Source organism: Colletotrichum destructivum, chromosome 1, assembly GCF_034447905.1.
Source record: "Colletotrichum destructivum chromosome 1, complete sequence".
NCBI classification, from domain to species: domain Eukaryota; kingdom Fungi; phylum Ascomycota; class Sordariomycetes; order Glomerellales; family Glomerellaceae; genus Colletotrichum; species Colletotrichum destructivum.
The window spans coordinates 6,445,755-6,472,566 of record NC_085896.1 but is presented as its reverse complement, the minus strand read 5'-3'; the positions used below and the strand labels follow the sequence as shown (position 1 = coordinate 6,472,566).

The 26,812-nt window shown below is 52.5% G+C and overlaps 11 protein-coding genes across 11 annotated transcripts; 5 read left to right on the top strand and 6 right to left on the bottom strand.

Annotated features, from left to right (window-relative positions):
• Positions 1-677: 677 nt before the first annotated feature.
• Positions 678-1,897, bottom strand: CDEST_01958 (Putative alcohol dehydrogenase, zinc-type, GroES-like superfamily, NAD(P)-binding domain superfamily; the record flags this gene model as incomplete). Its single annotated transcript, XM_062918117.1, has 2 exons — positions 678-1,444; positions 1,516-1,897. 2 exons carry the CDS (start codon positions 1,895-1,897, stop codon positions 678-680), a joined length of 1,149 nt encoding a protein of 382 aa, XP_062774168.1.
• Positions 1,898-2,987: 1,090 nt separating this feature from the next.
• Positions 2,988-4,205, bottom strand: CDEST_01957 (uncharacterized protein; the record flags this gene model as incomplete). Its single annotated transcript, XM_062918116.1, has 1 exon — positions 2,988-4,205. One exon carries the CDS (start codon positions 4,203-4,205, stop codon positions 2,988-2,990), a length of 1,218 nt encoding a protein of 405 aa, XP_062774167.1.
• A 744-nt stretch (positions 4,206-4,949) lies between these two features.
• Positions 4,950-6,784, top strand: CDEST_01956 (Putative cytochrome P450; the record flags this gene model as incomplete). The annotated part of the gene is made up of 5 exons (XM_062918115.1): positions 4,950-5,148; positions 5,203-5,399; positions 5,464-5,810; positions 5,925-6,597; positions 6,662-6,784. 5 exons carry the CDS (start codon positions 4,950-4,952, stop codon positions 6,782-6,784), a joined length of 1,539 nt encoding a protein of 512 aa, XP_062774166.1.
• Positions 6,785-7,565: 781 nt separating this feature from the next.
• CDEST_01955 (Putative chromo/chromo shadow domain, Chromo-like domain superfamily protein) lies at positions 7,566-8,954 on the top strand (the record flags this gene model as incomplete). The annotated part of the gene is made up of 1 exon (XM_062918114.1): positions 7,566-8,954. The coding sequence occupies one exon, from the start codon at positions 7,566-7,568 to the stop codon at positions 8,952-8,954; it is 1,389 nt and encodes a 462-aa protein (XP_062774165.1).
• Positions 8,955-11,215: 2,261 nt separating this feature from the next.
• CDEST_01954 (uncharacterized protein) lies at positions 11,216-12,153 on the bottom strand. Its single transcript, XM_062918113.1, has 3 exons — positions 11,739-12,153; positions 11,500-11,686; positions 11,216-11,437 (listed from the first exon to the last, which is right to left on the bottom strand). The coding sequence occupies exons 1-2, from the start codon at positions 11,966-11,968 to the stop codon at positions 11,560-11,562; spliced, it is 357 nt and encodes a 118-aa protein (XP_062774164.1). The 5' UTR covers positions 11,969-12,153; the 3' UTR covers positions 11,216-11,437; positions 11,500-11,559.
• A 914-nt stretch (positions 12,154-13,067) lies between these two features.
• Positions 13,068-13,685, top strand: CDEST_01953 (uncharacterized protein; the record flags this gene model as incomplete). The annotated part of the gene is made up of 1 exon (XM_062918112.1): positions 13,068-13,685. The coding sequence occupies one exon, from the start codon at positions 13,068-13,070 to the stop codon at positions 13,683-13,685; it is 618 nt and encodes a 205-aa protein (XP_062774163.1).
• A 964-nt stretch (positions 13,686-14,649) lies between these two features.
• CDEST_01952 (uncharacterized protein) lies at positions 14,650-15,828 on the bottom strand (the record flags this gene model as incomplete). The annotated part of the gene is made up of 1 exon (XM_062918111.1): positions 14,650-15,828. One exon carries the CDS (start codon positions 15,826-15,828, stop codon positions 14,650-14,652), a length of 1,179 nt encoding a protein of 392 aa, XP_062774162.1.
• Positions 15,829-16,674: 846 nt separating this feature from the next.
• Positions 16,675-16,950, top strand: CDEST_01951 (uncharacterized protein; the record flags this gene model as incomplete). The annotated part of the gene is made up of 1 exon (XM_062918110.1): positions 16,675-16,950. One exon carries the CDS (start codon positions 16,675-16,677, stop codon positions 16,948-16,950), a length of 276 nt encoding a protein of 91 aa, XP_062774161.1.
• A 631-nt stretch (positions 16,951-17,581) lies between these two features.
• CDEST_01950 (uncharacterized protein) lies at positions 17,582-18,022 on the bottom strand (the record flags this gene model as incomplete). Its single annotated transcript, XM_062918109.1, has 1 exon — positions 17,582-18,022. One exon carries the CDS (start codon positions 18,020-18,022, stop codon positions 17,582-17,584), a length of 441 nt encoding a protein of 146 aa, XP_062774160.1.
• A 4,088-nt stretch (positions 18,023-22,110) lies between these two features.
• CDEST_01949 (Putative major facilitator superfamily, MFS transporter superfamily) lies at positions 22,111-24,032 on the bottom strand (the record flags this gene model as incomplete). The annotated part of the gene is made up of 4 exons (XM_062918108.1): positions 22,111-22,940; positions 22,995-23,430; positions 23,495-23,808; positions 23,862-24,032. The coding sequence occupies 4 exons, from the start codon at positions 24,030-24,032 to the stop codon at positions 22,224-22,226; spliced, it is 1,638 nt and encodes a 545-aa protein (XP_062774159.1). The 3' UTR covers positions 22,111-22,223.
• A 613-nt stretch (positions 24,033-24,645) lies between these two features.
• Positions 24,646-26,391, top strand: CDEST_01948 (uncharacterized protein; the record flags this gene model as incomplete). The annotated part of the gene is made up of 1 exon (XM_062918107.1): positions 24,646-26,391. The coding sequence occupies one exon, from the start codon at positions 24,646-24,648 to the stop codon at positions 26,389-26,391; it is 1,746 nt and encodes a 581-aa protein (XP_062774158.1).
• Positions 26,392-26,812: the final 421 nt, after the last annotated feature.

The following is a 26,812-nucleotide window of genomic DNA, read 5'->3' as shown; positions in this document are numbered from 1 at the left end:
TGACAGCTGTCAAAAAGACCCTCAAGGGATAATGCAAGAACCGTTCGGTAGGCCAGACCTGCGCCCGCAACAAACATCAAGTTGGGCATCCTGGCCCTCCTTCCAGACGACAAGGCTGCTCTTGTGTAGATGAACAAAAAATGGCTACTTCTTTGGCGTTAGTGCGTATAGATCGTGGGTGCTCACGCTGACTAGAGAGCGCTTTCGCTTCTTTTGAGTGGGTGGAGGTAGAGGAGTTGGTCCAGGACTCCAGACGTCTTGGAGATCCCGAGAGCTTAGGTTACCGAGAAGGACCTATGTAGCCAGATAGTGGAACAATCGAAAGGCTTTCATCGGCATTAGACTATTTACTCGCCACTCTTTTCAAACGCCTCAAATCTCTTTCACATGTTTACTTAACCTCTCGGCAAAGTAAATCTGGCGTAGTTCGTGTTGACTGGCTAGGCCTGGACTTACCACGTAATGCAGCAGGTTCGGCTTTCCTTGGTGAACAAGATCGTTTGGCTGACAGGAAATTCCAACGAGGTTCATTCACAGCGATATCAGATTCACGGCGCGATGCCAATGTGAGCCAGAATCCCACCGTTGGGTCGTTTCTTGGCTAATTGTGGATTATTGTATCGAAAATCGTGATGCTGCTTGCATTCATAATCAAACCTCCACGTACTCATGCCATATTACTCCGCAAAGTAGATGGCGACCTTCGTCTCATTCTTGCCATTGAAGCGGCTGTAGTACTCTGGCGCATCCTCAATGCCAACGACGGCACTGATCACGAAGCTGGGATGGGCTTTACCGCTGTTGATAAGGTCGATCAGCAGGGGAGCGTACTTCTTTGGATCTACAGCTCCCGTTCGGAAGCTCAACCCCTTGGCGAAAAAGGTCGAGATGGGAAAAGGGATCGTGGGCGAGATGGTGCTACCGTACGGCGCACCAGGCGAGCTGTCCTGGGCACTGAAGACGCCAAGCTGACCGATGCCTCCTCCGAAGTGAACCACATCAACCATCTGCTGCACAACGACGCTCTCGTCCATCTCAAGGTTGGTGTTCAGAGCCTCCATACCAACACAGTCGACGGCGCGCATCACCCCGCGCGGTTCGCGCGCCAAGATCTGGGAGACGGGATCGTTCTTTGCGAAGTTGATCGGGATAGCTCCGATGGAGGCAGCAAGCTCGAGGCGTTCCTCGACGTGGTCAACAACGTAGACCTTGGAAGCCCCACGCAAGATGGCCGAGTAAGCAGAAAGCAGCCCGACGGGACCGGCCCCGAAGACGGCGATGGAATCACCGGGCTGGAAGCCGCTGTAGTCGATTCCGGCCCACCCCGTGGCGAAGATGTCCGATACAGTGAGGTAGTCATGCTCGATCGTCGAGTTGGCGGTTTCATGGGTCAGGGGAATAGGGATCAAGTTGGTGTCGGCGAACGGGACCCTCGCATACTCGGCTATGTGTCCTATTGTCAGCACATTGCGATCTGGCGCGCCGAGAGGAGTTGTTCGGCAGGGCTGCTCGTACCTTGGAGCCCACCGAGACCCATTTCGCTGTTACCAAAGCCAAAATACTCCTTCGACGTCGGCTCCATCTCCAGCTGATCCGGAGACACGGTGTCGGGAACAATGACGTAGTCTCCGACGGCGAAGGAAGACACGGCGTCGCCAACCTCTGAGATATAGCCGACGGCCTCGTGGCCCATCGTCCATGGCACGGCACCGCCCATGTAGCCACGGTAGATGTGCAAGTCGGATCCGCACACGGCCGAGGTTGTCACCCGCACAACGACATCGGTTTCGTTGAGGATTGTTGGCTTGGCGACGTCTTGCACGGTCATTTCGAAGGGAGTGCCATGGTAAACGACAGCGCGCATGGTCGCACTGGGCCACGAAAGATTGAAAGACATGTCTGTTTCGACAACTGGTGTTGGCACTTTGGCGATGTAGGTCCGACTGCGCTCTGGTCTTTGTGGTATGTGTAGTAGTCTGCTGATGCTCTTCTTTCCCACATTGGATGTACATGAGGACTGGAGAGAGCCAATATATAGGCATGTAGACGTGCCAACGTTTTCTTTCTCTATCGGAAGCCGCGTGCTACAGTATTGTTGCGATGTCACGTACGGAGAAAATGCAGCATCCCCAGTTCCTACGGCGGATGACAAAAGCGACAAACGTCAGAAGAGCAGTTTCTGGCTCGCACGCGGCGTCGATACCATACGTGTCGTCATACTCGGCCCCTTGGATTTTGAGGGCATGGTTTTGGCACCCCAAAACCCACGCCGGCGTATACGTTGCCGCGGCAAAAGCGGTTCCTGTTCTTCGTCGTAGTGGGTATGGGAAACGAAATGGTCCAGAGCCGTTTTTGGACTCAACTGTTGACAAGTTGCGCTTTGGCCTCTACACCCCTCTTATCAGGGGATAGTAACACCCATCCCACTTGGAAAGGGCCAGAACGAGGCGTGCATTTCCCGTGACAACCAAAGCGGCGGTTCTGGCTCTCGCCGTGGGTGTCATGGCTGGCGATGCCACAAGCAACTGGACGCCGGGCGTCAAGGCCGGTGGTTGGGTCTCATCTTGTCAGCGTCACGCATGTTGCACATTTCGACCTTCGAATGCCTAGCTGCGTACACCCAGCAGGCGAGGAGCAAGATCCCTGGTCGGCATTGCAAGACGTCCCATTTCGACAAATAACACGCTATCGTGTCATCCAGGGCCGTGGGAGGAAACGCGATACATACACAGCGTTCATGGTCTATGGGTGCAAAAGCTTGCATGAATGAAGGGCAGTACAGTAGTAAAGGCCCCGAGAAGACATCCAGCAAGTACATCGCAGCGCTTTGTGGCTCATGATTGCCCGCACTCCTTCCAAACAGCTGTTATGACCACGCAACACGTGCTTCAATTCTCCTCCCGTCCCGAAAAGCACCATTTCGTGACGAGTGACTGTTCAAATCACACATCCCCCACACCTTGACAGTTGCTTCGTGCCGCTTCGTCTTAGGCATCTTGACTCAGCTGGACATACTCAGGGCCAGGTGCAATGCCCGGCTTTTGGCAAACGCAAGCTTCCATATCTTCGCGCATCACTTGAGAACCTCCTGAGCCATACAGGTCGGCCTCCGGCCCTCCCTTTGCTCTACCTCGGTCAATGACGGGGTCCACGGATCCTAGCAACAGCTTTGGGCCGAGCAGCGGACCCGGGCCGCGTAGTAGCATCTGGCCTGAGTCCAGGTGCAGATGGTCGATAATATCCATGCCGGCCTGCCCGAGGTCATCCAGTTCTTTCCACTGCTGGCCGCCCTTGCTATAGGCGGACCCGAGAGAGACTAGCTGCATGGTATAAAGGTCTTGACGCAGGGACTTTTCGGACTCTTTCACGCGCTTCGCCAGCGGAACGAAGACCGACTTTAGCTGCTTTTTGATGTTGATGAGCGTGACGTTGGGAATCTCGTCAGGCAGAAAACTGATGGCGACAGTAGGCGTCGCTCCGTTGTCGCTGGTCAGACTTGCCTGCGCAACTTGGGCTTGCAGAATGAACTGGGCCTGCAATTTCGATACGCCCGCGGCAACTACGGTCGGGGACTCGCTCATGATCTGATCGTGCGACTCAACGAACTCGCCTAACTTCCAGCTTTTCGCAAAGCGGGAAAGACCGGCAACAACCTCGGGCTCGATCTGGATTTTGAAATCCACATCGCCTATATCCCTGTTCCATCGGACCTTATCAATGACGGCGCTTATCCGCTGCTCGGCGGTTGTGGTCTCTTCGAAGCCTTGGTGAGCAGCTGGCGCCGGTCGTTCGTCCCACCTACGGATGACGTCTGCTTTTGATGTGGCCGCTAGCATGTCCAGATACAGTTGTTTTTCCTCTGCAACATCCGGATCATCGTCGTTGTCGGACAAATAATCGAGACATTTGACCAAAACTCCAAGTCCATGAATGGACGCTAGCTGTTGCATGTGGCCCAGTACTCTCGCCTGGGCCAGCGCTTGCGACTTGTCGAGCAGGTTGTTGTTGATGACATAAACAACATACGTAAAGCTGCGAGACTTTCCGCCTCGAGCTTCCCATAGTCGCAGCACACGACACGCTTCGTTGTGTTCATTGAAGGAGTAGCGGGGCGGATGGGTGATGTTGAGCGGATAGTGGATGGATGGGCCATGGCCCAGGTCCAGTTGTGAACTGTCCGAAGGCCTTGAGGGATTGCAGCCCATTGTTACAGCGTAGCGAGGGGATGAATCTGCGTCGGGCCGCTAGACAAGTGGACACCGGCGGGTTAGTTATCTTTGCGTATTTATACCGACGATGGAAAGATCCAAAAATGGCGCGGTGTATGGAGAATTGGCGGCCATTTTGTGTCTCGTGGTCATGAATACGCGATGAAGCTGGAATGGGGACAGTTATACGACACGTATGTATTTGGGAAAGGAGGTCGTTTGGTTTTCGGGTTCTTCCCTGCTCTTCCTTCATGCAGCATCGGCACGCGATGCAGTAGTTGCGGTGTCGGGTGTTGCTTCACATTCTGCCATGGACTGACTTGGCCTCCCAATCGGGGACGCTCGAGCGGCTGGAAACGGGACTGGAGATTTCAAGCATGCAGGGAGCCAAAACTCGCCATAACGATTGTGTCGCACTCTACAGCACTTACATCACGTACACCATGTTGGAGTGGAGCTGGCCGCGCGCGTCCAAAAGCGGCTGATTCAGTCGTGTTCAACAAAGCCACAACTGGCGTCCGCTCAACGGTTCGCCAAATACACCTGGTTCCTCACATACACCGTGCTATTGCGGACTGTTTGTTAGTCGTCCCATCCGCATCGAATGTGCGACGTCAACGCCGCAAAACACTATACGCTGAACCTCCGCTTGTCGTCCAGGTCTTCGATACGAGAGCCGAGCAGTTCCTGCCACCCATCCACGTCTCACGCAACTGGCACGACGACCAGACCAACTGCACGATGTGGTATGACGCCGTTTATATAGCTCTCTTGGTGTGGGGTCCAGTCTTGTACATCGTGACACAAATCGTTCGTCAGTATGTACGGCTGCGACACATACGCGGTCCTCCCTGCGCAGGCTTCTCTCCCTGGTGGCTTCTGCGAGCGGTATACAGCGGCAACATGCACCTAAAGTTCTATGAGGCAAACCAGCAATATGGTATATTCGACGGCTTCACCACTCCTTCATGAAGGTCGCTGAAGAGTTTCACAGGCTCTCTTGTTCGGGTCGGTCCGAAGGATGTTGTGACGAGCGACCCCGACCTCATGAGGCACATGCTCGGTGTGCGCACGAAATACACCCGTTCGGACTGGTACCACGCCATGAGGCTGGATCCTCGGCACGACAACGTGCTATCCACCCGAGACGATGCAACGCATACCAAGCTTCGATCCCAGATGGCGGGAGGGGTGGGTTACACCTTGCTCTGTGCCGAATGGCTCGTCTGATGGAGTACTGACACCTGCGGCATAGTATTCCGGCAAAGAAGTCACCAATCTCGAAGCCAAGATAGACGACAACATTCTTCGCTTCATGGCTCTGATCGATACCTATGCTTCCGAGAACAAACGGTTTGACTTTGGCTTGAAGACGCAGTATTTCACCCTCGACGTCATCTCTGACCTCGCATTCGGCCAGCCGTTCGGCGACCTGACGTCCGATTCGGATGTTCACGACTACATCCACACGACGGAACAGAACATGCCGAACATCGTCGTTGCGGCCGTCCTGCCCTGGCTGCTGACCATGCTATCATGGCCTTTGCTCCAGCGGCTGTTGCCTTCGGAAAGCGATACCAAAGGCCTTGGGGTGCTGATCCGGTGCGTTTTTCCCATGCCGTGTACTAATCAAGGGTTGGCCATTTGTGCCGTATTTTTGCGTGCAGTCTCTATTGCACGCTCTTGAAGAGCATTATTGCTGATGACCATCGGCAGGATGGCAAAAGAAATTGCGGGCGAACGCTTTGGGCCGAGCAAGAAAACAAAGCAGGATATGCTTGGTTCGTTCGTGGCGCACGGGCTGACACAGGAAGAGGCATCGTCGGAGATTCTCATGCAGATGTGCGACTCATTGAGTCTCCCTACGCGTTGCTTCTCAAAGACCCCGCTGACTCCGCTTGACAGACTAGCTGGATCGGACATGACGGCCACGGCGATACGGGCTACGCTGCTTCACATCATCACGAACCGACGCGTGCTCACGGCTCTTTGTGCGGAAATCAAAGAAGCACGGCCGTCCTGGCCCGTCGTGACAGAAGCGGAAGCGCGCAAGATGAGATATCTGCAAGCCGTCATCAAGGAAGGCTTACGGATCTTCCCAGCCGTCGTAGGTCAGATGTCGAAAGAGGTCCCAAAAGGCGGCGACACTTTCAAGGGCGTCTACTTGCCAGAGGGAACTCGGATCGGGTACGGGGCGTGGGGGATTTTCCGTCGAGCTGAAGTGTGGGGGCAGGACGCAGACGAGTTCCGGCCAGATCGATGGCTTGAGGCAGATGCGGAGCGGTCGAGGTTGATGGAAACAACGCTGGAGCTCGTGTTTGGGCATGGGAAATGGAAATGTTTGGGCAGAAACGTGGCGATGATGGAGCTACAGAAAGTTTTTGTCGAGGTACGTTGCTGTCGTGTCCCGGTGAATGACCTCCGCGAAGACGGAACACTAACGCTGGAAGCAGCTGCTGCGGAGGTACGAGTTGGTTTTGTGTGACCCTACGAAGCCGTGGAAGTCATTGAACTATGGGATCTTCTTGCAGTCCCAATTCTGGGTCAGGGCATACAAAATAAGCGAACAAAACTAAAGCCGAGATGGATCTACAGAGAGTATGTATCGTTGCGCTGCCTACAGTCGGTCACCGAAGGCGTGAGACTGTACAGTGCCGACCCGGAATTAGCGGGAAAAGAGTTGTTTCTATTGAAGCTTTCAACTGAAGCTTTTCTATCGTGGTGCAGTTTGCTGCCCCGACCTGCTCAAAACACCGAACCGAGCTGCGGCGAAATCCATGAGCTTGCGGCCGATGACCCGGGCGTGTTCGGCCAGTGTTCTTTGCATGGTAAGTTAACGTAGGGTGGGGCTCGAACGACAGAACTGGACACTGCTCCTGGTAGCCACTTGTCGCCGACAGCCCGACCGAAGGGCCCAGGCTCGCCCAGGCTCGTTCGTTCACGCAGAGCAACAAAAGCCTCGGAGGGTCTAGACGCCCTGTCGTCTGGCCTGGCAAAAAGCGTCCATCGTTTTTGGTTGATCGACTGGTCCGTGCGGACGGAGTCAGTTCTGGCTTCGTGCAAATTTGGCCCATGTACAGAGCATGCAGGAGTCCCAACCGGCTCCTGCGCAGAACAGCCCGCGGGGGCCACCGGTAGCCCGCGCTACGACGTCAGACCCCTACGGCGCCGCCGCAAGACCCAGCCGTTGCGTGCTCTCTCACCTCAGGTCGCAGCCCCCAAGCCACTAGTGAAGTCCTATTGCGTCCCGTTTGCACCACAACTCCTTAGTGAGACGCAACACCGAGACTACGAACCGCATGATCAACGGCGCAAAATAGAGTTGACGGCCGGCAGGCAGTTGACCTACCACGAATCATGGTCGAGCGACAGATCCCCCCAACGAAGACAACGCAACTGGTCACGCCTCAGCAACCCGTCCAAACGCAGCTGGTGTGCAAGAACGAGATCACCGATTGTGACGTTGACACCAAAGCTGAATTACCAGGCACTGTCGACGTCTCCGTGAAGCCCTTGTGTGCCGCCGGTACGCCTGTGGTCCATTCGAAACCACGCGTCACCGAGACCGAGAGAGCTGCCGCCGACTCCGCCAGCCCGCGGCCTGGTCTTCTTGCGTTGGTCAAGACCTTCTTTTGGAAGATCAAAGACAGCCTGACTGACGTTCACCATGGCTCTGCCGCCATGACGCCATCCGCTCAGCTCAACGTGACCAGTCCTAGCCAGGGTCCGCAGTCCAAGCACGACGACGCGATACTTGGCATGGCGAAAACGGCAGCCGACTCCTCATGTGTTGCTACACGCGCCCATGTTGACGCAACGACTTTCGCTGATCAACCGCAGGAGCGTCGTGTTCTTGATCAAGCAAGCGCGCCTATCAAGCTTGTCAAAGAAGATACGCCAGGTCAATCCCCTCCTCCACGGTTTTGGTCCGCTGCTAATCTTCACACAGCGACTGTCAGAATGGCGGTTGATGACCAAGCGGACGATATTTCGCCTATGCGGACAGACGTAGGCCGACTTCGGCCTGCCGTTAACACGACAGACAACGCGGATGTGCACAGCGAGACACACGAGCTGCTCCCCTTCGACAAAATCATTGGTCACCGTCAAGACCCCCGGACCGAGACCTTATTTCAAATGCGAGTGCGCTGGAAGAACGGCAGTCTGACATGGGAGCCTGAAGCGCATATCCAAAAATGCGCTGACCAGCATCTTTTCTCATATTGGAATGGGGAGAAGGGCAAACGCATAGGCGCCATGGCCGACAAGTACCTATGGCACGTTCTTGAGGTTAAAAGGCATAAGCGAACGTCTCATGGCAACGTATACCTATACATTTCTTGGATCGGGTCTCCTGAGCGATCGTGGGAGCCTGAGAGTCGCATGATGCATTTCGCGCAGGCAATTGTGGAGGACTATTGGATTGCCATAGGCGGACGCGATAAGGTAGTGACATCGGTGGCTGGGAGGCCGAAAAGACATCGTCGCCGATTTCGAAACGCGGCAGCGGCTCTGGAGACAGCAGTTAACGCGCAGACGAGCGGAATGAGGCCAGAAAGGTCAACAGCATGGAAAAGAGACTATCATGGTCATCCGAGGCTTGTTGAGGTGGCGGATGAGGTGGCGCTAGCGGCGTTGGAAGTCGAGACGAAGGCCCCGAGGACTGAGCGCGTCACACACGAAAGTGGACAGCCAGCGAACACCACCCACATACAGCCGCCAAGGAAGCGCCGTCGTTTATCATGAAATGGAAAACCCGCTGCGAAGTGTGGTCGTGCTTCTATCATACTGACGAGGCCTGGCATTCAGCGACGAGCGGCAGCGAGCATCGGATGTGTCTTCCTCTGGTTCAATAGTATTTTACCATGGCGGAAAAGGGATCCAGCCCCTACACACGATCGCATGATGAAATCTGACATTCGACTTGACGACCTGAATTAGCATGTAATACAGCTGGTGCCGGTATCTCATCAACAAGCAATGTTGATTTTGTATTGCACATTCATTCGGGGGCATCTAGTTCTTAATGCGTTTATTTATTTATTTCCTTCATGCGACAATATGCAATCGAAATTGCTGTTATGTCCCGGAACTGCGAAGAAAGCTTTCTTGCTGCTATTGATGGGCTTCGCCCTGATCTCGTTGTCTGTTTTGCGAATGAACCGACGACAAGTACGACGTTCTCTCCCTCACTTGCCCCAGGATATATGGCCTAAAGGCAGCAGTCCAATCTCAAAATCGGACAACAAAGGCCCAATGTTTCCCCTTCGAATGTCCCGAATGTCCCCGTCAGACATTCGTGCCAGTGCTGCGGACTGTGGGGCAACCGATGTCAAGAACGACACCATCACAGCGTCCCTTTCCGTATGCGAGACGCAATGATGGTAAATGAGTCGAAACAAGTTGAAGGCATTTTCGTGTCGTGACAGCATCATCATGAGCCCCTGAAACGACCAGAACATCGTGTTTTGTATGATCCAGTCAAATGAACGCGGCTGTAGCTTCGCCCCGCGCTTCATGAGCAATGCAGCCGTCGTGTGATCCTGGTGATTCTGCAACAATAGCCAACTCAGAGCTGTCCACCCAGAAGAATCCTGAATGTTGACATCTACGCCTGTGATGGCGAGGAGACGTTTTGTTGCGGAAGCCGACGTCAATGCCACATCCAAGAGAAGGGGCCTTTCGCCTATTTCTGCGTCCAGTGCTCGCACCATACCGTTCGGATTGGCTCCATGTTCGACAAGCTTCTCGATCAAGACCGTCTTCTGCGAGCTCGTCCGTCCCTGAAGCGACGTTGTTGAAGCCAGGAGAGTCAGTCGAAGGAGCTGTTGCAGGTCATCCCTACCCCCACGTTCGAGGAGGCTTGAGGCAAAAGCAAAGAGGCCCTCCTTGCAACAGTATGTCAATAGTGGGACCATGCTGCCGTTCGACATGACTTTTTTGTTTGCGTCTGCGTTGTTGTTAAGAAGTAATTTGATGGTTGAATTAGCCGTAAGCGGACACCGTATTGCGTAGCAGAGTGGCGTGCGGCCATATGTGTCTAGCGAAGCCACCTCTTCTGGCGTCTCCTCGAGCATCCGCTTGACAACCTCATCAAGACCAGTGGCCGAGGCCACGTGGAGAGCAGTGGGATGACTCCCGGAGCGTGATCGGTCTCTCGTCAGTTTGTCCAGATACGTCGTGATTTCTGGAGCAAGCAACCTTTTCCTGTGCAGCCTTGCAGGGCCTTGTGCGTCAAGAAGCGACATGACAAGCCTGTCTTTGCGCTTGAGGACAGCGGTGGCAAACAGTGAAAGTCTGGCAGCTGATAGGTGCAGTTGTCGTGGTATTCTCGATATGCATCGCTGGGGGAAGATGTCTTTCACTGTGATGCTGAACTGTAAGGCCCAGACGTCCATTCCGGCACGAACCGATGCTTCGACTATACGTAGAACCGTGTCGTGTCTGCCACACCGGAGGACTGCCCACAGAGCAGCGGAGCAGCCCTCTGAATGAACATTCCGCCGGTAGATTAGCGGTGCTAGGGCATGCCGAAACGTCCGGAGGCATGACGAGAGCCGCATCTGCGTTTGGCGGTCACCACAAGCCTCGAATATCATGAACAGAAGCTCAGGTGGCAGTCTGTCCAGCATGACTGTTTTTGCAATGATGGAAGGTATGGCGTGAAAAGAAAAAGAGGTATGATGACGAGGTGTCGAGGGACTGCTGGTCGTTGTCGACCACGTCCTGCTTATATATATGTATACTGTCTTTGGGAGCACGTGGGGGCATGTGGTGCATCAGATCTCGTGGGCCCATGTCGAGCAATACAGGCATATCAATTCAATCTATCACATTGCTACCGTGTCAATGCTGCGAAATCCTTGCTACTTGGTCACCGAGAATCAGCACCCCATTGAGTGTCTGCGGTTACATGGAGGCCCCATCGCCAGTAGGCTCGGCGTCCAGAATGCCCTGTCGTTGCATACGGAGGGGCATGTGCACATGATAGGTCGATTCTCGTCTCCATTTCTAGTCATCGATATGGACAGGTGTCTGGAGCTGTTCGTATGGCAGATGTCCCCATCCTCCCAAGCTCGGCTCGATTGTGTCTTGGCTAATAGTTGACGAGATTGGCCATGTCTCCCAGGTCCAGGTCGTCCGTCTCCAAGCCCTCCGGCACAACTGATGCTCCGGCTGACTCGAGTATCTTGAGGTAATCGTCCATCCTAGCAGACAAATGGCCGATTCTAAAAACATGTCAAACGTTACCATACATCACCAACAGCGACAGCTTTGCAAGTAGACATACTGTTCGTTGAGGTCGAACAGGGCGTGTTGGATGGCGCCGAATCCGTCGGAGATGTAGGTCCTAAGCCGCGTTTAGACATTGGCGAGCGGGTTCAACTTGATCATGAATATGAACATGGCTCGCGAAATAGAGATACCTCAATTCAGGATTGTCTTCTTGCGTCTCAGAGACTTTTCGAGAGCTTGATCTGGAAGTATTCGGTAAGCATGGAGCAGTTGGGGCAGGTCGGTTTTCCTGACATGGAGGACGCTGACAGCATTTGGGGGTTGATGGAACTGCTGTTGGGGTTGTCTTTGCCTTGCGCCGCAGACGTGACCGGACCTTGTCTCTGTGCTCTCACATCGCCACCAGCAGCTTGATGGTAGCCACTTTTATAGGGCACGCGCACATGGCGCAGCAGGTAAGGAGACTGGCGAGGTATCTGGCGCGACAGTCTAGGCGGAGCCCTCCCTGTTTGAGGCTGATACATCGTTGAAGGCGAAAATAACAAAAAGGGCACTGTGAGAGGGGCAGGGCAGAAGCGACAACGAGCGCGGCTATGGGGCAGGACTCATTCTGGAAACGTCTTGCAACTGTTAGTCGGGGATGTCCTAAGTAGTCAACGCAGTTGGGAGAACAATCGGTCGTTGTGGCCGCAAGTCATGTTGGTTGCGAATTGGAGCTCATTTGGACGCAACGCGCACAAGGCACACTGATCCAGAAATGGAGTTGGGGATTGATTTGTGCTTCGGCCACCATTCTGGACCACCATTCTGGACCAACATCTGGTTGTGGCTCAACCTGTGCCGCAGATACGCACTGACACTTCCAGACGTGGTGAGTGGAGTGGCTGGAACGCCAGGAGATCTAGACCGATGGCCCAGAGCGGCATCTCCACAGCGTTGGAGCACTGGAAACGATCCTAGCCAAGAACGAGGTGGAGCTGTATGAAAAGCCTGCGGGGGTCGCGATACGTCACAGCATCCAGGAGCCAGAATCGCCCGTCGATTGAAAAGAAATGACCACAGAGGCAGAAATAGCTCCGGATTGACTTCTTGTGCATGCCGGCGTGTTGATTTGGATCTATGCGTGCGCAGAGCCGACACAGTAAACGGCGTAACGGGCTTCGCCATATTTCAAACTTGACATCTTTTGTAGTGGTGGTGTGGGGTCATGTCTAACATGGGACAGCAGATTACAGCTGTACTTGCCAAGTACTGAAAGAGCCGCCGCTATCAGGGTTAAGATGCAAAGGCCAGAAATGGCTTACTGGTAATCCGTCATTATTATTATCTATTATGATTTCAGAGCCGGTTCAAATCGTCGTTTGTCGGGTTCGATTCTGGCTCTGTTAGCAAAGGCTCCACCAATGACTTAACAGCCGAAAAATGACCTTTTGCACCGAAACTTTCATCGCGTGTAAGTAAATCATCAGACCGCCTGAGTAGGCTGCGCTTCGCAAAGCCAGTTTCAGCTTCATCTGTTTCAGCTTCTTCCACCATCACGCAGAGGTAGTTATAAACTGGTGATCGGCCGACGGCTCCTACTGCTGAAGCCCCAAGAACAACCAAATCATCGTATCAACAACCATGGCCACCCCAACTGCGAGCAACGACAGCAAAGACAGCAAGGACTGGCTGAAGATGAAGCAGCTCATCTTCGCGAACGACACCTATCTCAGAACGCTCTCCAGCAACGGTCTCTTTCTGTTCCTGATCGGCATCGACCTATATGACATTCTCGATGGGGAAACCGGACGCGATTTCCACTTGCTTCTTACACTTGCACACGGCAAAGAGAGATTGTCGGAGCGGTTCCCGAAGACACTTGCGGCCGACGATGAGTTGATGCTTTCGCTCAAGACCTCGTTGAGAGATGGCGATAAAATTGACGAGACAAAAGCCGTGTTGAAGATCGATGCAGATGGTACCACAGTTCACTTGCATTTGCACGGCCTTCTTCACCCCGGCGCCGCCGAAGGAGAGATGTGCGTTTCTTCAGACGCTTTCGCCACAAACGAAGGGGAGCACCCAGAAACCGTGTTCTTGTCCACGCACGATATATCGAAGCCCGCCGATCAATTGGAGTTTTGTTGGACGTGCTCAAAGAGCGGGTCGGAGGATCGGAACTCGGTCGATGGACTTGTTGTAGATCTGTCGGCGGATGTTTGCCCCGACCACAACAGAACTTGGATTTCGAAAAAGTAGAATGTACGACGGAAAGCGCGTTGTCGCGAAGTAGACAGGAAGCATTGAAGACGGTGGTCCACTGCAGGAATGTGTGCATCCATTCTTAGGTAGATATAGGCATGGTCAGGTTCTCACAGTATGGTCTTTCAACTCGAGATACGCACGAAATGCACGAGACGATTGACAGGCCTTCATCATCTTTGCACTTGGCCGCCTTGACTTGGTGAATGATGAAACCATTGGGCTTTCTGTCCCAAATCAAGGCTGGATGTTCCGGCGTGCTGCGTCCACGAACCTGGTTTCATTTGTCATCTGGCAAAACGGTTTCCATCTCCGAACGGCTTCAAGTTATGGCTGACTCTAGAGCAACTTCTCGACTCACCGTTACATAGAGTTTCTATAGCATAACCTGCGGATTAGCTGCTACATTAACAATATGATCCATGATAGACCACCCCGAGCTCGCGGAATCTGTATGCTCGCTCGCTCAAGGCTGTTTTTTTCTTCCTTTTTTCTTTTTCTCTTTTTCTTTTTTTTCTTTTTCTTTTCTTCTTTTCTTTTTGGTTAGTCTACAGCTACACGTGTCATAAGCGGTCGCAGGCGAATGTTCATGAAGTGGAGCAATAATCAGCGCATCGGTGCCGAGTGAGTGGTCAACAACGACCGATGATTCAAATGCATTTGAGCCGTTGCACTCGTACGTGATACGTGATCTATGTCGATGCCTCAGCACTCGAAGCAGCGTTCAGTCATCCCGGTAGTCTACGCCCTGCCAGAATTTGGTGCACATGATCGGCTAGGCATAGCTGCTGCAAGTTTGGAAACGCAGTCTCGCAATCTGAATCAATTCTACCGTGACTAACAAGCTAAAGCAACGAAAACAAAGACACAAAAAAATCAGCTGACTGAGAATGAGTTGCATCTAGCGAGAAACCAAGCTTCATCAAGTACATTCCGGCCTTCTTGAGTCGCGGCCGTCTCTTCATTTCCTGGCTGCTCGTTTCGGACCGCGCATGGTGGTTGTCGTGGTCCGGAGGTCTTCATCCGGAGTAGGACTACGGTCCCTTCCTGTGCTAGGGTCATTTTTCCACTTCTCGTGACGGTCCCACGAAATAATGGCTGCAGCAAAAATTGCAAAATCTGCAGCCGCCATCGTCGTTCCCTTTTCAAGAACCACTCGATCGCCAATCTTGTAGGTCTTTGGGACGACCTTGAGCTGTTTGCCGTAAATGGAGCGCACTGTGGACCTCGTCTCGAAGGTCTTCTCGACAGTTGTTTTGCCATCGTCATGTGTAGTCACCCATTTCAACTTGATCGAGGTGAAGGGGAACGTCTTAGGTCGCTTTTGGCTCTTGGAGTCCCTTTCAGAGTTTTTTTGCTCCCAATGTCGTGGATCCATCAGGGTGATCGGGTCTTCAGGGCATTCGGATGCGACCCAAGCGACGCCTTGTATGTCCACTCGCACCTTGACGCCGTCCACTCTGATTTTGTCTCCCTTTTCATCTTGAAGAACTTTCCTATTCCCGGTGAGGTTATTGGGCGATTTTTTTTCTCCGGCCCTGTGTGATAGGACAAGTTCCAGCTTTTCAGCGTTGCGTGGTCCCCGACCCATGACGTCGTAGGTTCGGTTTAATCCTGCGCAGAGAAACCCATAGTACTTGGTATTCTCTTCTGTTTGGTCGTCTCCGGAGTGTCCAGACATGTCCTCCCACGTAATTAAGCTGGCTTCATCATCCTCATCATCGTTTGCGACAAGAAGGGTGGTCACCTCCGTGCTTTGCAAGACGAAGAGGCCCTCATCTTGTGCTACTTTCTTGACGTTTCTTCCTACTTCGCCGTCGCTCTCGTCCATGGATATATCGTCTAGCTCCGACCCATCATCATCATCTCCTTCGTTCGATACGGCTTTCTTTGACAGATTTCTGTAGGCTTGCGCGTCGGCTTCGTTCTGTTCAACACGCTGCGCCATCTGGGCGATGACCTGCTGCACGTCCTCAGAGTATTTTTGCATGTTTCTTTGCATGTCCTGAGCCACTACCTGTTGTTTTCTGACATACGACTTCCTGGCCTTTCGTATTGGGGCTGGGGCTTCTTTAACCCGCGTTTGGGCGGCTCCTTTGTCTTGGAGGTCTTGGACCCTCCGGCTTCTGCGTGGTTCCATGTTGTTTGCGAAGTGGCACGACCTACCGAAACTTGGAGGCTATGAAGGGGATCGTGTTCCTCTGGCTTAAATACTTTTTCTTTTGCACGAGAGAAAGCTGCTGTCTTCGTGAAATCTTGAAATGGCTTTTGATCGATGCCAGAAACGGCGGCAGCGGATATCGATTCCATGAAGGCAGCAGCAGGAACGTGACATGTGTACGCGGCACATTGATGAAGACCGTAGAGCGTCAACCAGTTGCACTCTGTGAGACGAGAAAAGCTCCATCGCCATCTATGGAAGAGGAAGACGAGGCTGCATTGGAAGAAGCGCACCAAGCGACAGAAATGGCCGAGACATTGCAGGCGAGATAGTGCTGTGTCTGATGAGACGTTTGCGGATTCGCACAAGAGACAGAATGCTGCGTTGCAGAGCTCGCGTAGCACCAGTCACGGACTGAGTCCTGTGAAGGATGTTGACCGCCAATTGACTGCATCGTACAAGCCGATTATTGTTGCGTTTTCACTGGCTCTTAGTGATCAGAAAGCCACAAGTGACACCGACTACGCAAAGGCGGATGACTTTCACTACCGATGTGCACCACTGCAGTATGTACGTACAGGACATTATGCTCGTCTTTTGTCCGTAGTCTTGGGTGAGCGAGACTCTTGCGGAGGCCAGTATGAGCTTTCGACAGCTAAAATGGTGCCACTGTTGACATTCATCCTATATAGATGCATAGATCGCATCGCTTTGGGTCCTACATACGCGTGCACGCCACAGTACGATACACGACTTGACATCTATAGTTCCCAGCTCGAAGCTCAACAGTTTATATATCTCTCATGCGGTCGACAGAAACACAACATGTCCGCCGCATCATCAAGCCATGAATGGGTCGCGCAGTATAACGCTGTTCAACAAGAGATGTTAGAGGCACGAAACAAGAGACGAAAAGTTCAAACACCAGAGTTCCGGGCCCAAGTTGCCAAAGCAGAAGGCAATCTGCAGTTGATCAACATGGTCCTGATGAGCTTCTCGGCTGAGCAGAACGCCTGCGTTGATCAGCGGGTGAGCCTCAGCCATCACCAGCATAGGACAGAGGAGGCTTTACGCGCCATAGTATATGAAATGAGACAGTAGGGATGCGAGCATGAACGCCGTCTCTGGTCTGCCTGCCGTTCTCAACAAGATATCTTTCAACCATCAGACCCATCCCAGCGTGTGGTGAGTGGTCCCGACAGCATCATCACAGCGTGAACAAGATCGTGCTATTCCACAATCAACGAAGCTTTCCTAGGGGTGGCATCGCTTCAATGGGATACTATGGATGCCGAAGACAGGCTTGTCAGCATCGAATCGTGGTTCTATCGCTTTATAAGGCCATCTATTGCGCGTTGCTGTTCAGTTGGTTCGTTATACCGTATTTAGTAAATAAAAATGCTTCCTTCCAGGATGTAAAGACACCTTGACGCACATGGCTTTGTAGTTGCGCTACAAGCGTGCCACCATACGTCGGATTCGTGCAGGTTCATCATATTTGATGCCCCATTTACTCACATCGTGTATCCTTATTTAAAACTACACATGGATTCACAAATCCTGTAGACTCGCGGGTCCAATTCACCGTTTTCCATGACACGTTTCATCTCTTCCAAGCTTTTTCCCTCATCCTCTACTGTCTCTTGTGGCTTGATCAGAGTGACTTCCCAAAGAAGATGGCCTTCCGACACGTGGAAGGAGCTGAATTGCAGCGGCACTTGATATGTCGACTTCACAAACACCCGTGATCTTTAATCTCCAACATTTGCACCGACAGCTTCCCTTCCATGTATACAAGAGCCATTGTTGTCAAAACGGAATTGCTAAGATGGAACAGCCAGCCAAAGCCGGTGACTTGTGTAACGCCGTGCTTGGTGAGGCATCCCGAGATGTTGATGGTCACATCGCCAACGCGGTGTTCTTTGCTGTTGCGGTCGAACTTCTGATCCGGACTTGTGAGGCATTCGTGTAGTTCGTAATGTGAATGATTGTCCGAGAACTCCAAAGACCGCAGAGCCACGTAGCTTGGCGCGTTTCTGTTTTTGAGCAGACCCTTGAGATCCTTACCAAGGAGGGCAAATCCGTTTCTTTTTGCTTCGGGGCATGAGAATAGAAAGGATATAAAGTCCATCACTGCTATTTCCTGTTTCTTCGTCAAATTTCGGGAAGTCATTGATACAGTACTGTATACAAATAATGATTTGTATTTTGTGGATTTCGCGAGCAACAGCCAGCCAGAATCTTTCTTACTTACATCAGCTTATGCCGCTCGGGCAGCGTATGCATCCAGAAGAAGCTCTCCGCATAGGTTCAGCGAGGCGGGCATTTGACAGCTGCCTTCTATTCAGCCAAGCATCATTCGCTCGACTTTCTTCGTTTGAGAAAACTCTGGTATGTGGAAAAGTCTGTGGTGACTATGGTTTTTTTCACCCGGACATGAGTTTCTGTCATGGCACCGTCACGGTGCTGATGATGGAGTCGATTGTTCAGGCCCTGGTTCCTCGTCGCAGTCTTCAGTAGAATTTTGCAACCGAAATCGGATTCTGGTTATTGACTTTTGGGGACTGGACAACGGCAGCCGTTTGTGGATCTTCTTGCTGACAAGCAATGTTGAAAAACATGGAGCCCCTGCTGTATGGCTGACAGTACCTTCTCTCAAAGCAACAATCAGTCTTTGGCACAATTCGACTTGGGCGACCAGAGTGATGATGAAGCTGTTTCTGGCTTTCACGGAGGAGTAGAGTCAGCTTCCAGCGAGTAATGCACGCTCGTCTTTGCGTACTATGTCAGCAGCAGCAGCCAGAAATTGCGGCGTCAAAAGATTTGTTGAATCAATTCAAGGGCTAGAATCCGGCTTTGGTTGTGACTGTACTAATTATATCTTGCGTATCGACGCATACACCCGGCTTGGCTCTAGATTCTGTGTCCCTCGCCTTCGATTTACCCGCGGAAATTGGCCAAACGTCGTCCAAAGTCAGAACAGGAATGAAACGGTTCAAATTGGCACCCTTATGCCACCGCGTCACCGCTTCTTCGACCATGATGATGGAATTGGAGCAGTACCAAGTCCCATCACTATAGTGTGATGCCGAAGGCATTTTCGGCGAGGAGTCCCAAGATCTTGGATCGTGGCCTCGATTCAGGCACATCCACGTGTACTCGTAAAAGGCTTTGGGGTTGTAGTCATAGTAGTAGTCTCCAGGTTTACCCGCAACGAATGTCCTTCTTCTTTACATCGTTGGAGGTAGTTGAGTGCTTGAGTCATAATGATAGCGCATTTCAGCCATCGGGCCTGCAGACCAGCTTCCAATTGTGGCCAAGCTGCCATTCTTTGCATCCTGCTGGTATATTCTTGTTCGCTCTCGCTGGGATGATGCTGTCGCTCCTTTTCGTCTTCTATATCATCTCCACTGGTTTGCCGGTTTGAAAGATGAATATTGTGGTCAGGCCAGTTTCAATCACTGGAAACATCTGCCATGACGGTCTGCATCGCGTTTTCTGATTCTTCTGCTTCTTCGAGGTTCAAGCAGGACGTCTTCAAGCCTCATGTACGACCTTGGTGGGCGTATTAGGTGCATTAGCTGCGTAGCCACATCTGCATCCATAGTTGAAATTGATTGAAGTTGTTGATTGAGATGACTGATCCTGTAGTAAAAGTTGGGTTTTGATCAAAGGAGGAAGAGCAGTGTTATACTTGTGCCGGCTCCGTGGGTGGGAGGTTTTTGGAGAGCCAAAAACCGTCATGTGCGCTTCACACGTCTGCAGTCAGGTGCCCACACTTCAGGCGGCTCGACCTCATACATGCAACACAGGTCAAGGGCTGTGTATCTCGTTTATGCAGTGCAGCCTAAGGCTGATTGATGAGAAACATCACGACTCGTACCCTCGGCTTTGCAAATAAAGCTTGATAGCCCAGACCACTTCAAACGTCGCCAGTTCCGTGCACCCCCACGCTGCATCTGGTCCTGCCAAGTGCTAGACAAATAGGAATCAAGATATCTAGTAATAATCAGGGTAATGCGGTGTGGGCCTAACTATGGCACGACTCACAGCATAGGCCGTGGGATGACCACGCTTCTGTTCTCCCCTGATACTGCAAACGCTGCATAACAACACAGTCAGAAGAAACAGTATGCCTGCGAGTCCTCCAATGATGCCAATTTCGACTGGTGTCATTGCGAAGAAGGTGCTTTGAAGTGTGGCAAAGAAGAGTTGACAGACACTGGCCATAGTGTTTTTATACATTGACACAAAATCCAGGTTTGGCTTCCCGCCCTCCCGCACATAGACGCGCTTTGGCTTAGCTCAATATTCAGCAGAGAAAAAGCCGGATTCGACTTTATGGTGGCTCATGTATCTTCCTTGCTTTAGGACCCATTCCGCGTACGCGGACGGCACATGGCAGGTCTGCTGTGGCTGAAAAGTGTGCTAAATTGGACCCCTTGAGTCGTCATGCGAGAGGTCTGTGCTGTACCAAAATACCCATCAAAATACATGCACAATACATGCTCTGCACCCGTAAGGGTGGTCAGAGTCAAGAAGGGACCACGGACGGGCACCGCTGTGATGTAGCACGTATCCGCCGTGCTCATCGTCACAGTCAATATCGGCTGGTGTTCAACGTATAAAGACGTCGCCGTCTCTGACGCGGATGTGTCTGTCTTCGTCAAAAAGCCAATCATTGTGCGTGAGATGGCCTTTTCAATTACTAAAGCTCTGAGCCGCTTGACTATTGTATGCAGTCTCTTGGGACACGCAAGAGGAGAATTGACTGCAGCCCAGCTTATAGGAAGAGGGGCCTCCCTCCAACCACGCGGTTTTCTATCTTCTTGCGTTGACTGGGGTACCCTCAGGAACAAAAAGAACAAGATGGCCGCGTACTGCAGGACCACAACAGGCACCTGGCGCTGGTCTGTCCTCGATCTGAACCATTGCCTGGTCAACAATGATGGTAATTTGATGGCGCAAGACCAGTGAGTACATCCCCGACAGCCTGTGGCAAAACACTAATCACTTCTAGGGGATACTTTTCTCGGTCGGCGGGCTCTTGCTCGTCCGACAACTCGACAACATCGTGGGCCAACTACAAGTGCAGCACGGAGGCTGAAGCCGGCGGCGGACATACTGCTGATCACGGCATAGACCTGAGTAGGATGCACGATCTACCGTGTAGTCGCAAACAACTGACGTTTCTCAGACGACGCGGTCGGGAACGATAGTGGTATTTTGTTCTGTGGCCGCCAAGGCTTTCACGGAATCGTGGTCAACACAGAGCAAGTCAGCTGGTGGGGTTTGGACATTGTGATTCGTGAGCTTTCCACTTGAGAGGTGTTGATGTGCTTCGAGCGCCAATAGTCAAGCTTCAGGAGAAAGCCAATAGTCAAGCTCCAGGAGAAAAGTATTGGAAAAAACAAATGCAAGAAATGAGAGAAAGGGGGGAGAGAAGAGAAAAAAAGGCGGGGAAGGGGAGGGGACAGCAATAGCCACGAGCGAGTGAGAAGCTCGTCTCGATCTACTTATTGTCTCTGGTGCCCCGCGTTGACGAGCTGCGTTTCATGGCGTAGCGGCATCTTTCTTATGATCATAGCAGCTAAGATGGTTGGCGGACAGCGGAATGGCCCGTTGCATACTTGATCCGTTTGTGACCTTCTGCGATGTCTATTTACAATCACACGTCCTGTTGTGGCTTGCGATTGGGGGGTGTTGTTGGCGCGCGCCCTGAGTCTCTGGGAATGTATCACAGTAATCCAATCATGAAATCAAGTACGGCAGGTACGACACTGCGGAACTGAAGACCTAACACTTGTTTGCCAACGCGACCCTTGATAATTGGCTTGCGGCCGATGCGGTTGGAATTGTGCCATTCTATTGGTCAAGTTAGCCCGTCAACAATGTGGATGTCTGCACGGCTGACTCAGCTCGGCGGAAGCCAATCGCATACGTCAACATTTCCAAATGCGTACACCTTGCCATGGGGGGGGGTTATGGAAACAGTGTGAAAGGATGCCCCGTCCCTGCGCATGAATCACCTTAAAGTCATCGAACTATGCTCCGACTTGTTTTGATGGGGCGCTTCCTGATTGCGACGGCCGCCAGTAGAATGCATGAGAGACAGCACCGTCAATAGCACAGTTCTGCGATGCCGGAAACCCACGATGGCGCCGGACAAGCATGTTACTTGAAACCTTTGTGTGCAAGTTTCCCAACAACCGCGCATTGTTCTTCACATGACTGCCATTCTCATTTCCTCTTCAGATCGTACGGGGATGCTTGGTATCTAAGAATTGTTTTTGATACATAGAATCTTAGCTTCAGCTTCACAATAACCTTGTGGCACTGCAGGCGTGGGCATAAACACCGGATTAGAAGCACGTTCAATCCTGGGCTTGCTGGACTCCTCCATGCCCCGTCTCCTCAACACGTGTCCCACGTTCGGACTGAAGATCTTTGTTCATTGATACACCTCTGATCAAGAGGCTCATCAAAAGCGCCGCTCCCGACATGCCAACGTACAGGCCGTAGACGCCTCGCAATCCGTAGACGTACGCATCCAAGATCTTGGGCCGCAGCTCGGGATCGTTGGAAGCGCTCAGAATGGCTGCAATAGCGTTTGTACCTCCGTGTGCGCCAGCGGCTGACAACCCGTTTCTCTCCAGCTTGAGCAGCATGACATTCTGGAAGGTGGAGCCGCCAACGCCGACCCCGAGTGCCATGCCAAACTGTCTGAGAAAGGCATACATTGCGGCGGCAATGCCCTCGTCGCCTTCGTTGCAGATGGCATGCGAGGCCATGTTTTGCGCGTTCAGAATGGCGCCGTGGCCGAGACCAAGCAGAACGAGCGTCGGTGCCCATACGTTCGCTGGCGTGTCGGCATCCCAGAGCAGCATCAGACCGGACGCAATACTGGCCAGCGTCCAGCCGACCCAGATCGGATACCGGTAGTTGTTCGTTCTTGTCACGAGTCGGCCGGTGATGATGGACGCCGGCACCAGCGTAAACATCACCGGGAAGAGTGCGATGCCAGTCTGGACCGGCGTGAAGTTCCGAACATTCATGAAATAAAGAGGCACGTAGTACAGCTGCCCGTACATCTGTGATCATCGTTAGCATTCTATCTCGCGCACGCGACGCCATGTCAACCGTACCACAAGCCCCTGGATCATGCCGCAAGCATACGTTGCGATAGAGCTGGCATTTTGGAAAAGTCGCCGACGCAGGAACGGATACGTTGCGAGGCGTGACTCGTAGATCACGGTGCAGACCATGCCAACCGCACCGAGAAACAGAGGCAGGAGACTGCCGACGCTCCTCCAACTGTAGCGCAAGCCGCCCCAAGAGACAGCCACCAACAACAACGTTGCCGAGCCGACGAACAGGGCGTTACCGAGCCAGTCAACCTTCTTCAGTTTCTCACTGATTGCAGCAGCTGGGGGTTCGATGTTGACTAGCCAAGGCACAAGAACCAATCCGGCGGCGCAGAACGGAAACATGATGTAAAATATCCAACGCCAAGATGTTTTCTGGGCAATGACGCCGCCCAGTATAGGGCCGATACAGTTACCCAACGCCCACGCCCCCAGACTGTGGATGACCTGCGTGTTAGCGGACCGAAGCAAAAAAAGAGAGTTCGCCAGGAGCTGCTCACACTAGACCATACCACTTGGGCCGAAGTCGCAGGGGAACAATATCGGTGAAAATGACCAAGCACAAGACGATGATACCAGCACCGCCAACGCCCTGGAAAGATCGCCCAATCAGCATCAAGCCGATCGAGTTGGACACGCAGCAGAATATGGTACCGAGAGCGAAGGAAGCGACGGAAACGGTCAAGCACGGCCGTCGACCAAACACATGGCTAAGGTCCGCGATGAAAGGCATCATCACGGCGTTGGCCAGCAGGTAAGCCGTGCCGATCCAGAAGCCGTCGTATGTGCTGAGCCCGAGGTCGTCGATGATAACCTGCGACTGTAAGCTTGGTATGGGACGGACGTGGCCCTGGGGATGCAACTGACATGCAACGAGGTGACAATGACAGAGGCGTCGAGAGCAACCATGAGCGATAGCAAAGCCAGTGTTGCCATGATGGAGAGCTGGCGTCTCGAAGGCTTCCATTCGACTATAGAGTCTCTGCCGAGGTCAACATCTTCTGGCGCATCAAAGTGAATAGTCTGCTGGCGATGCATGTTGAGAGGTGGATTCAGAAGTAAAAAGCAAAGCAAGATTTCCCACGATGTGTACTGCAAAGAGGCACTGCACTAGCTCTAGGTCTGAGCTTGAAGGACGATACCGTCTTTATATAGCTGGGATTCATGTCAAGGCACTCGCTTAGAAACCCACCTTCATTCGGCCTTATGGGCGTTTTAGGCACACAGGCACCAAATTCATCTACAGCTTCTGGCCATGAACATGAAACGATTGGAGTCCGGCCATTGGCTCCTCCGGTCGACGGTCGACTTATGCTGTCATTTGTCCCGTTCTTGGGGCGGATGGCTGCCAGAACTGCTGTTGGAGATTCGCCCTTTGACACCGTTCCGCTGTTGCCCTGTTTCTTTTCTTGAGCTGTCGTTTTTCGCCGCCACTATTGACAGGAGACAAAAGCTGCGGTTCATGTTGTGTCCCTACGCCAAAAGCCAATTTCAGCTATGATGCAGTTGTCACGTTCGAGGATCCTCGAATGTTCTCCGAGCAAGCCTTGGGAATCCCAGCTTGTACACAGTCCTAACGCCTGAATATAAAACTCGTCAACACTTCTGAGAGGTTGGTTGAACTGAGGTCTCACCGCGCATTCAATTCAAGATGGACGAGTACGAATTTTTCTGTCGTCTTGCTACACACCCTTTCTGCTCTGCAACGATGGAGATGCTGCAATGCGCTTTGCGGCTCATTCGAAGTCGCTACCCGCTGGCGCTCTGCCACGACACAGAAGGGACAGCCGTAGAGTTCCCACCAAGGGAAGACTTCTTCAAGCAAGAAAACATGCCATTCCATGTCACCAGCGAATGGATCAACTACATGCAGACTGTGGGCTGTTCTATCAATACCGCAAAACAAGGAGTCACTCCATCGTTGTGGCGTTTTGCCCAAGATGATCACGTAGATTTTGACGTAGTCACCTGTTATCTCCAGCTATTGCGATCACCTTATCCATCTTTCCATTTTCGAGATCCCATCTCTATCACATCCGACACCATTGAAAACGCAGCAGGGCTTTTGGGAACGCCAGATGCCACAACACTCATTCCATGCAACTACAACGGAACCTGGTTCACCGTCATTGTCTACACAGATTGCGTGCAGCTGTACGGAATGCAAGTCAAAGACGTCTTAAAACTAGAACAGCAGCTACAAGTCTTGTTTCCCCGCTGTTTGATTCGTTTCTCCCATCCTGTCCTTGCGGCGCGTCTCGAAGACTCGGGGGTGTTGATGCTTTTTAGCATGCGAGTGCTGGCCGGTGGAGGTGTGCCGGTGCAACATGTCGACAGCATGTTTCTCCGGAATGCGAGAGCACGACTGTTTATGGAAATGTTGCTGGGAAGCCTGAACGTGAAGGATTCTGATGTGGTCAGTCGGATTCAGGAAGCGCAAGCAGAGAATTCTGTCTTCTTTGACGATGCCTTCATATGCGAAGGCAACGATCTCACACCGGCAGGCTCGGGCTTCACAGCAGACATGGAAGAAGGCGACGGTTTTACGTTCGGTGCCTCTCCTGGACCAGCAAGCCGGTCTTCTCTACCGGCCGAGGAACGCCCCTCGTCAAGAGAACGAACCTGTGAAGCGGGGACGATTGCATCGGCACAAGCCCCGTATCTTCCATTGCCGTCCTCGCAGCCAAACGGGTCCACTCGTGAGAAGCTCACCGCGCTGCGCAGCGGTCGGGTCCTCGACATGATGATGCCGAGGATGCCGCCAAAAATGCCCAAGCAGTGCAGGACCATTCTTGACATATTGAGCGAGGCCGTGGCTTTCTACCGGAGTTCTCGCATTTCAGAAAGCTCTGAACTGTCAGTGATATGGTCTGCCATCAAGAACGGCTTCAAGAGCGAGTTCTATCGCCGTTACAGTGGCCTGCTGTTTTACCAGCAGATGGCCCGTCTCGGCAGTGACCAAGAAGTCGCTGTACAATTCAAGGTCAGCATTTCCACGCCGGAACTAAGAGAAATGAGATCTCTCCAGTCACGGTCAAAAATCTGGCACGATCTCTGCCAGCTGCGCCACGACTGGGGGTCCGACCAGTATGTGCTTCTTTGTGTTCTGCCAGAAAAGCCACATTTGGAGCGCATGAACAGACAAGAGCAGCAGCTTCAGCTCCAGCAGGTCCGCGAGCGGCTTGACGATATGTACAACAACCTCTCGAGCTACGTGGAAGCTGCAAAAGGACTATGCACAGCTTTGGTTCAAGGCAGTCTCCCAATCGACCGATTGATGATTGATGACTATCACCTGAAGGCGTACCAAGAATTAACGGAGCCCGAATTTGCTGCTTACACAAGCCTCCATCCGCGGCCAGCCATTTCAATCTCAAGGTGGGGGGGGCCTGGCTAGGGTACACGAGCTAGCCGTTTGCGAGCTGGGCTGAGTATGTCACAATACAAAACAAGAACCTCAGACGGCTGTTTATGGCGCATGCTGTAGTTTATGTACTGTAGTGTACTATAGGGTTACAGAAGAAGAGTTTTCTATATTGATCATCACCATTCACATGGTAGATGCAGCCTCGTGAAAGTCGATTAATGGGTTGCGGCTCACAGTTCTTCTTCATTCTGGCCGTTCGTGATTCGTTGAGCGATGGCATACATAGCAATTACTTGCAATACAACCGTTACAAGCATCTGTTTTCGTCTCTTGATTTCAGACGATTTATCGACGCAGCCATTCAGGGGTACTCTAGCTGACATGGTACGCGGAGGTCAAAGTGCAGTAATCGCCGGAAGCTGACGTTACTTTGTAGCGGAAGCCACAAACA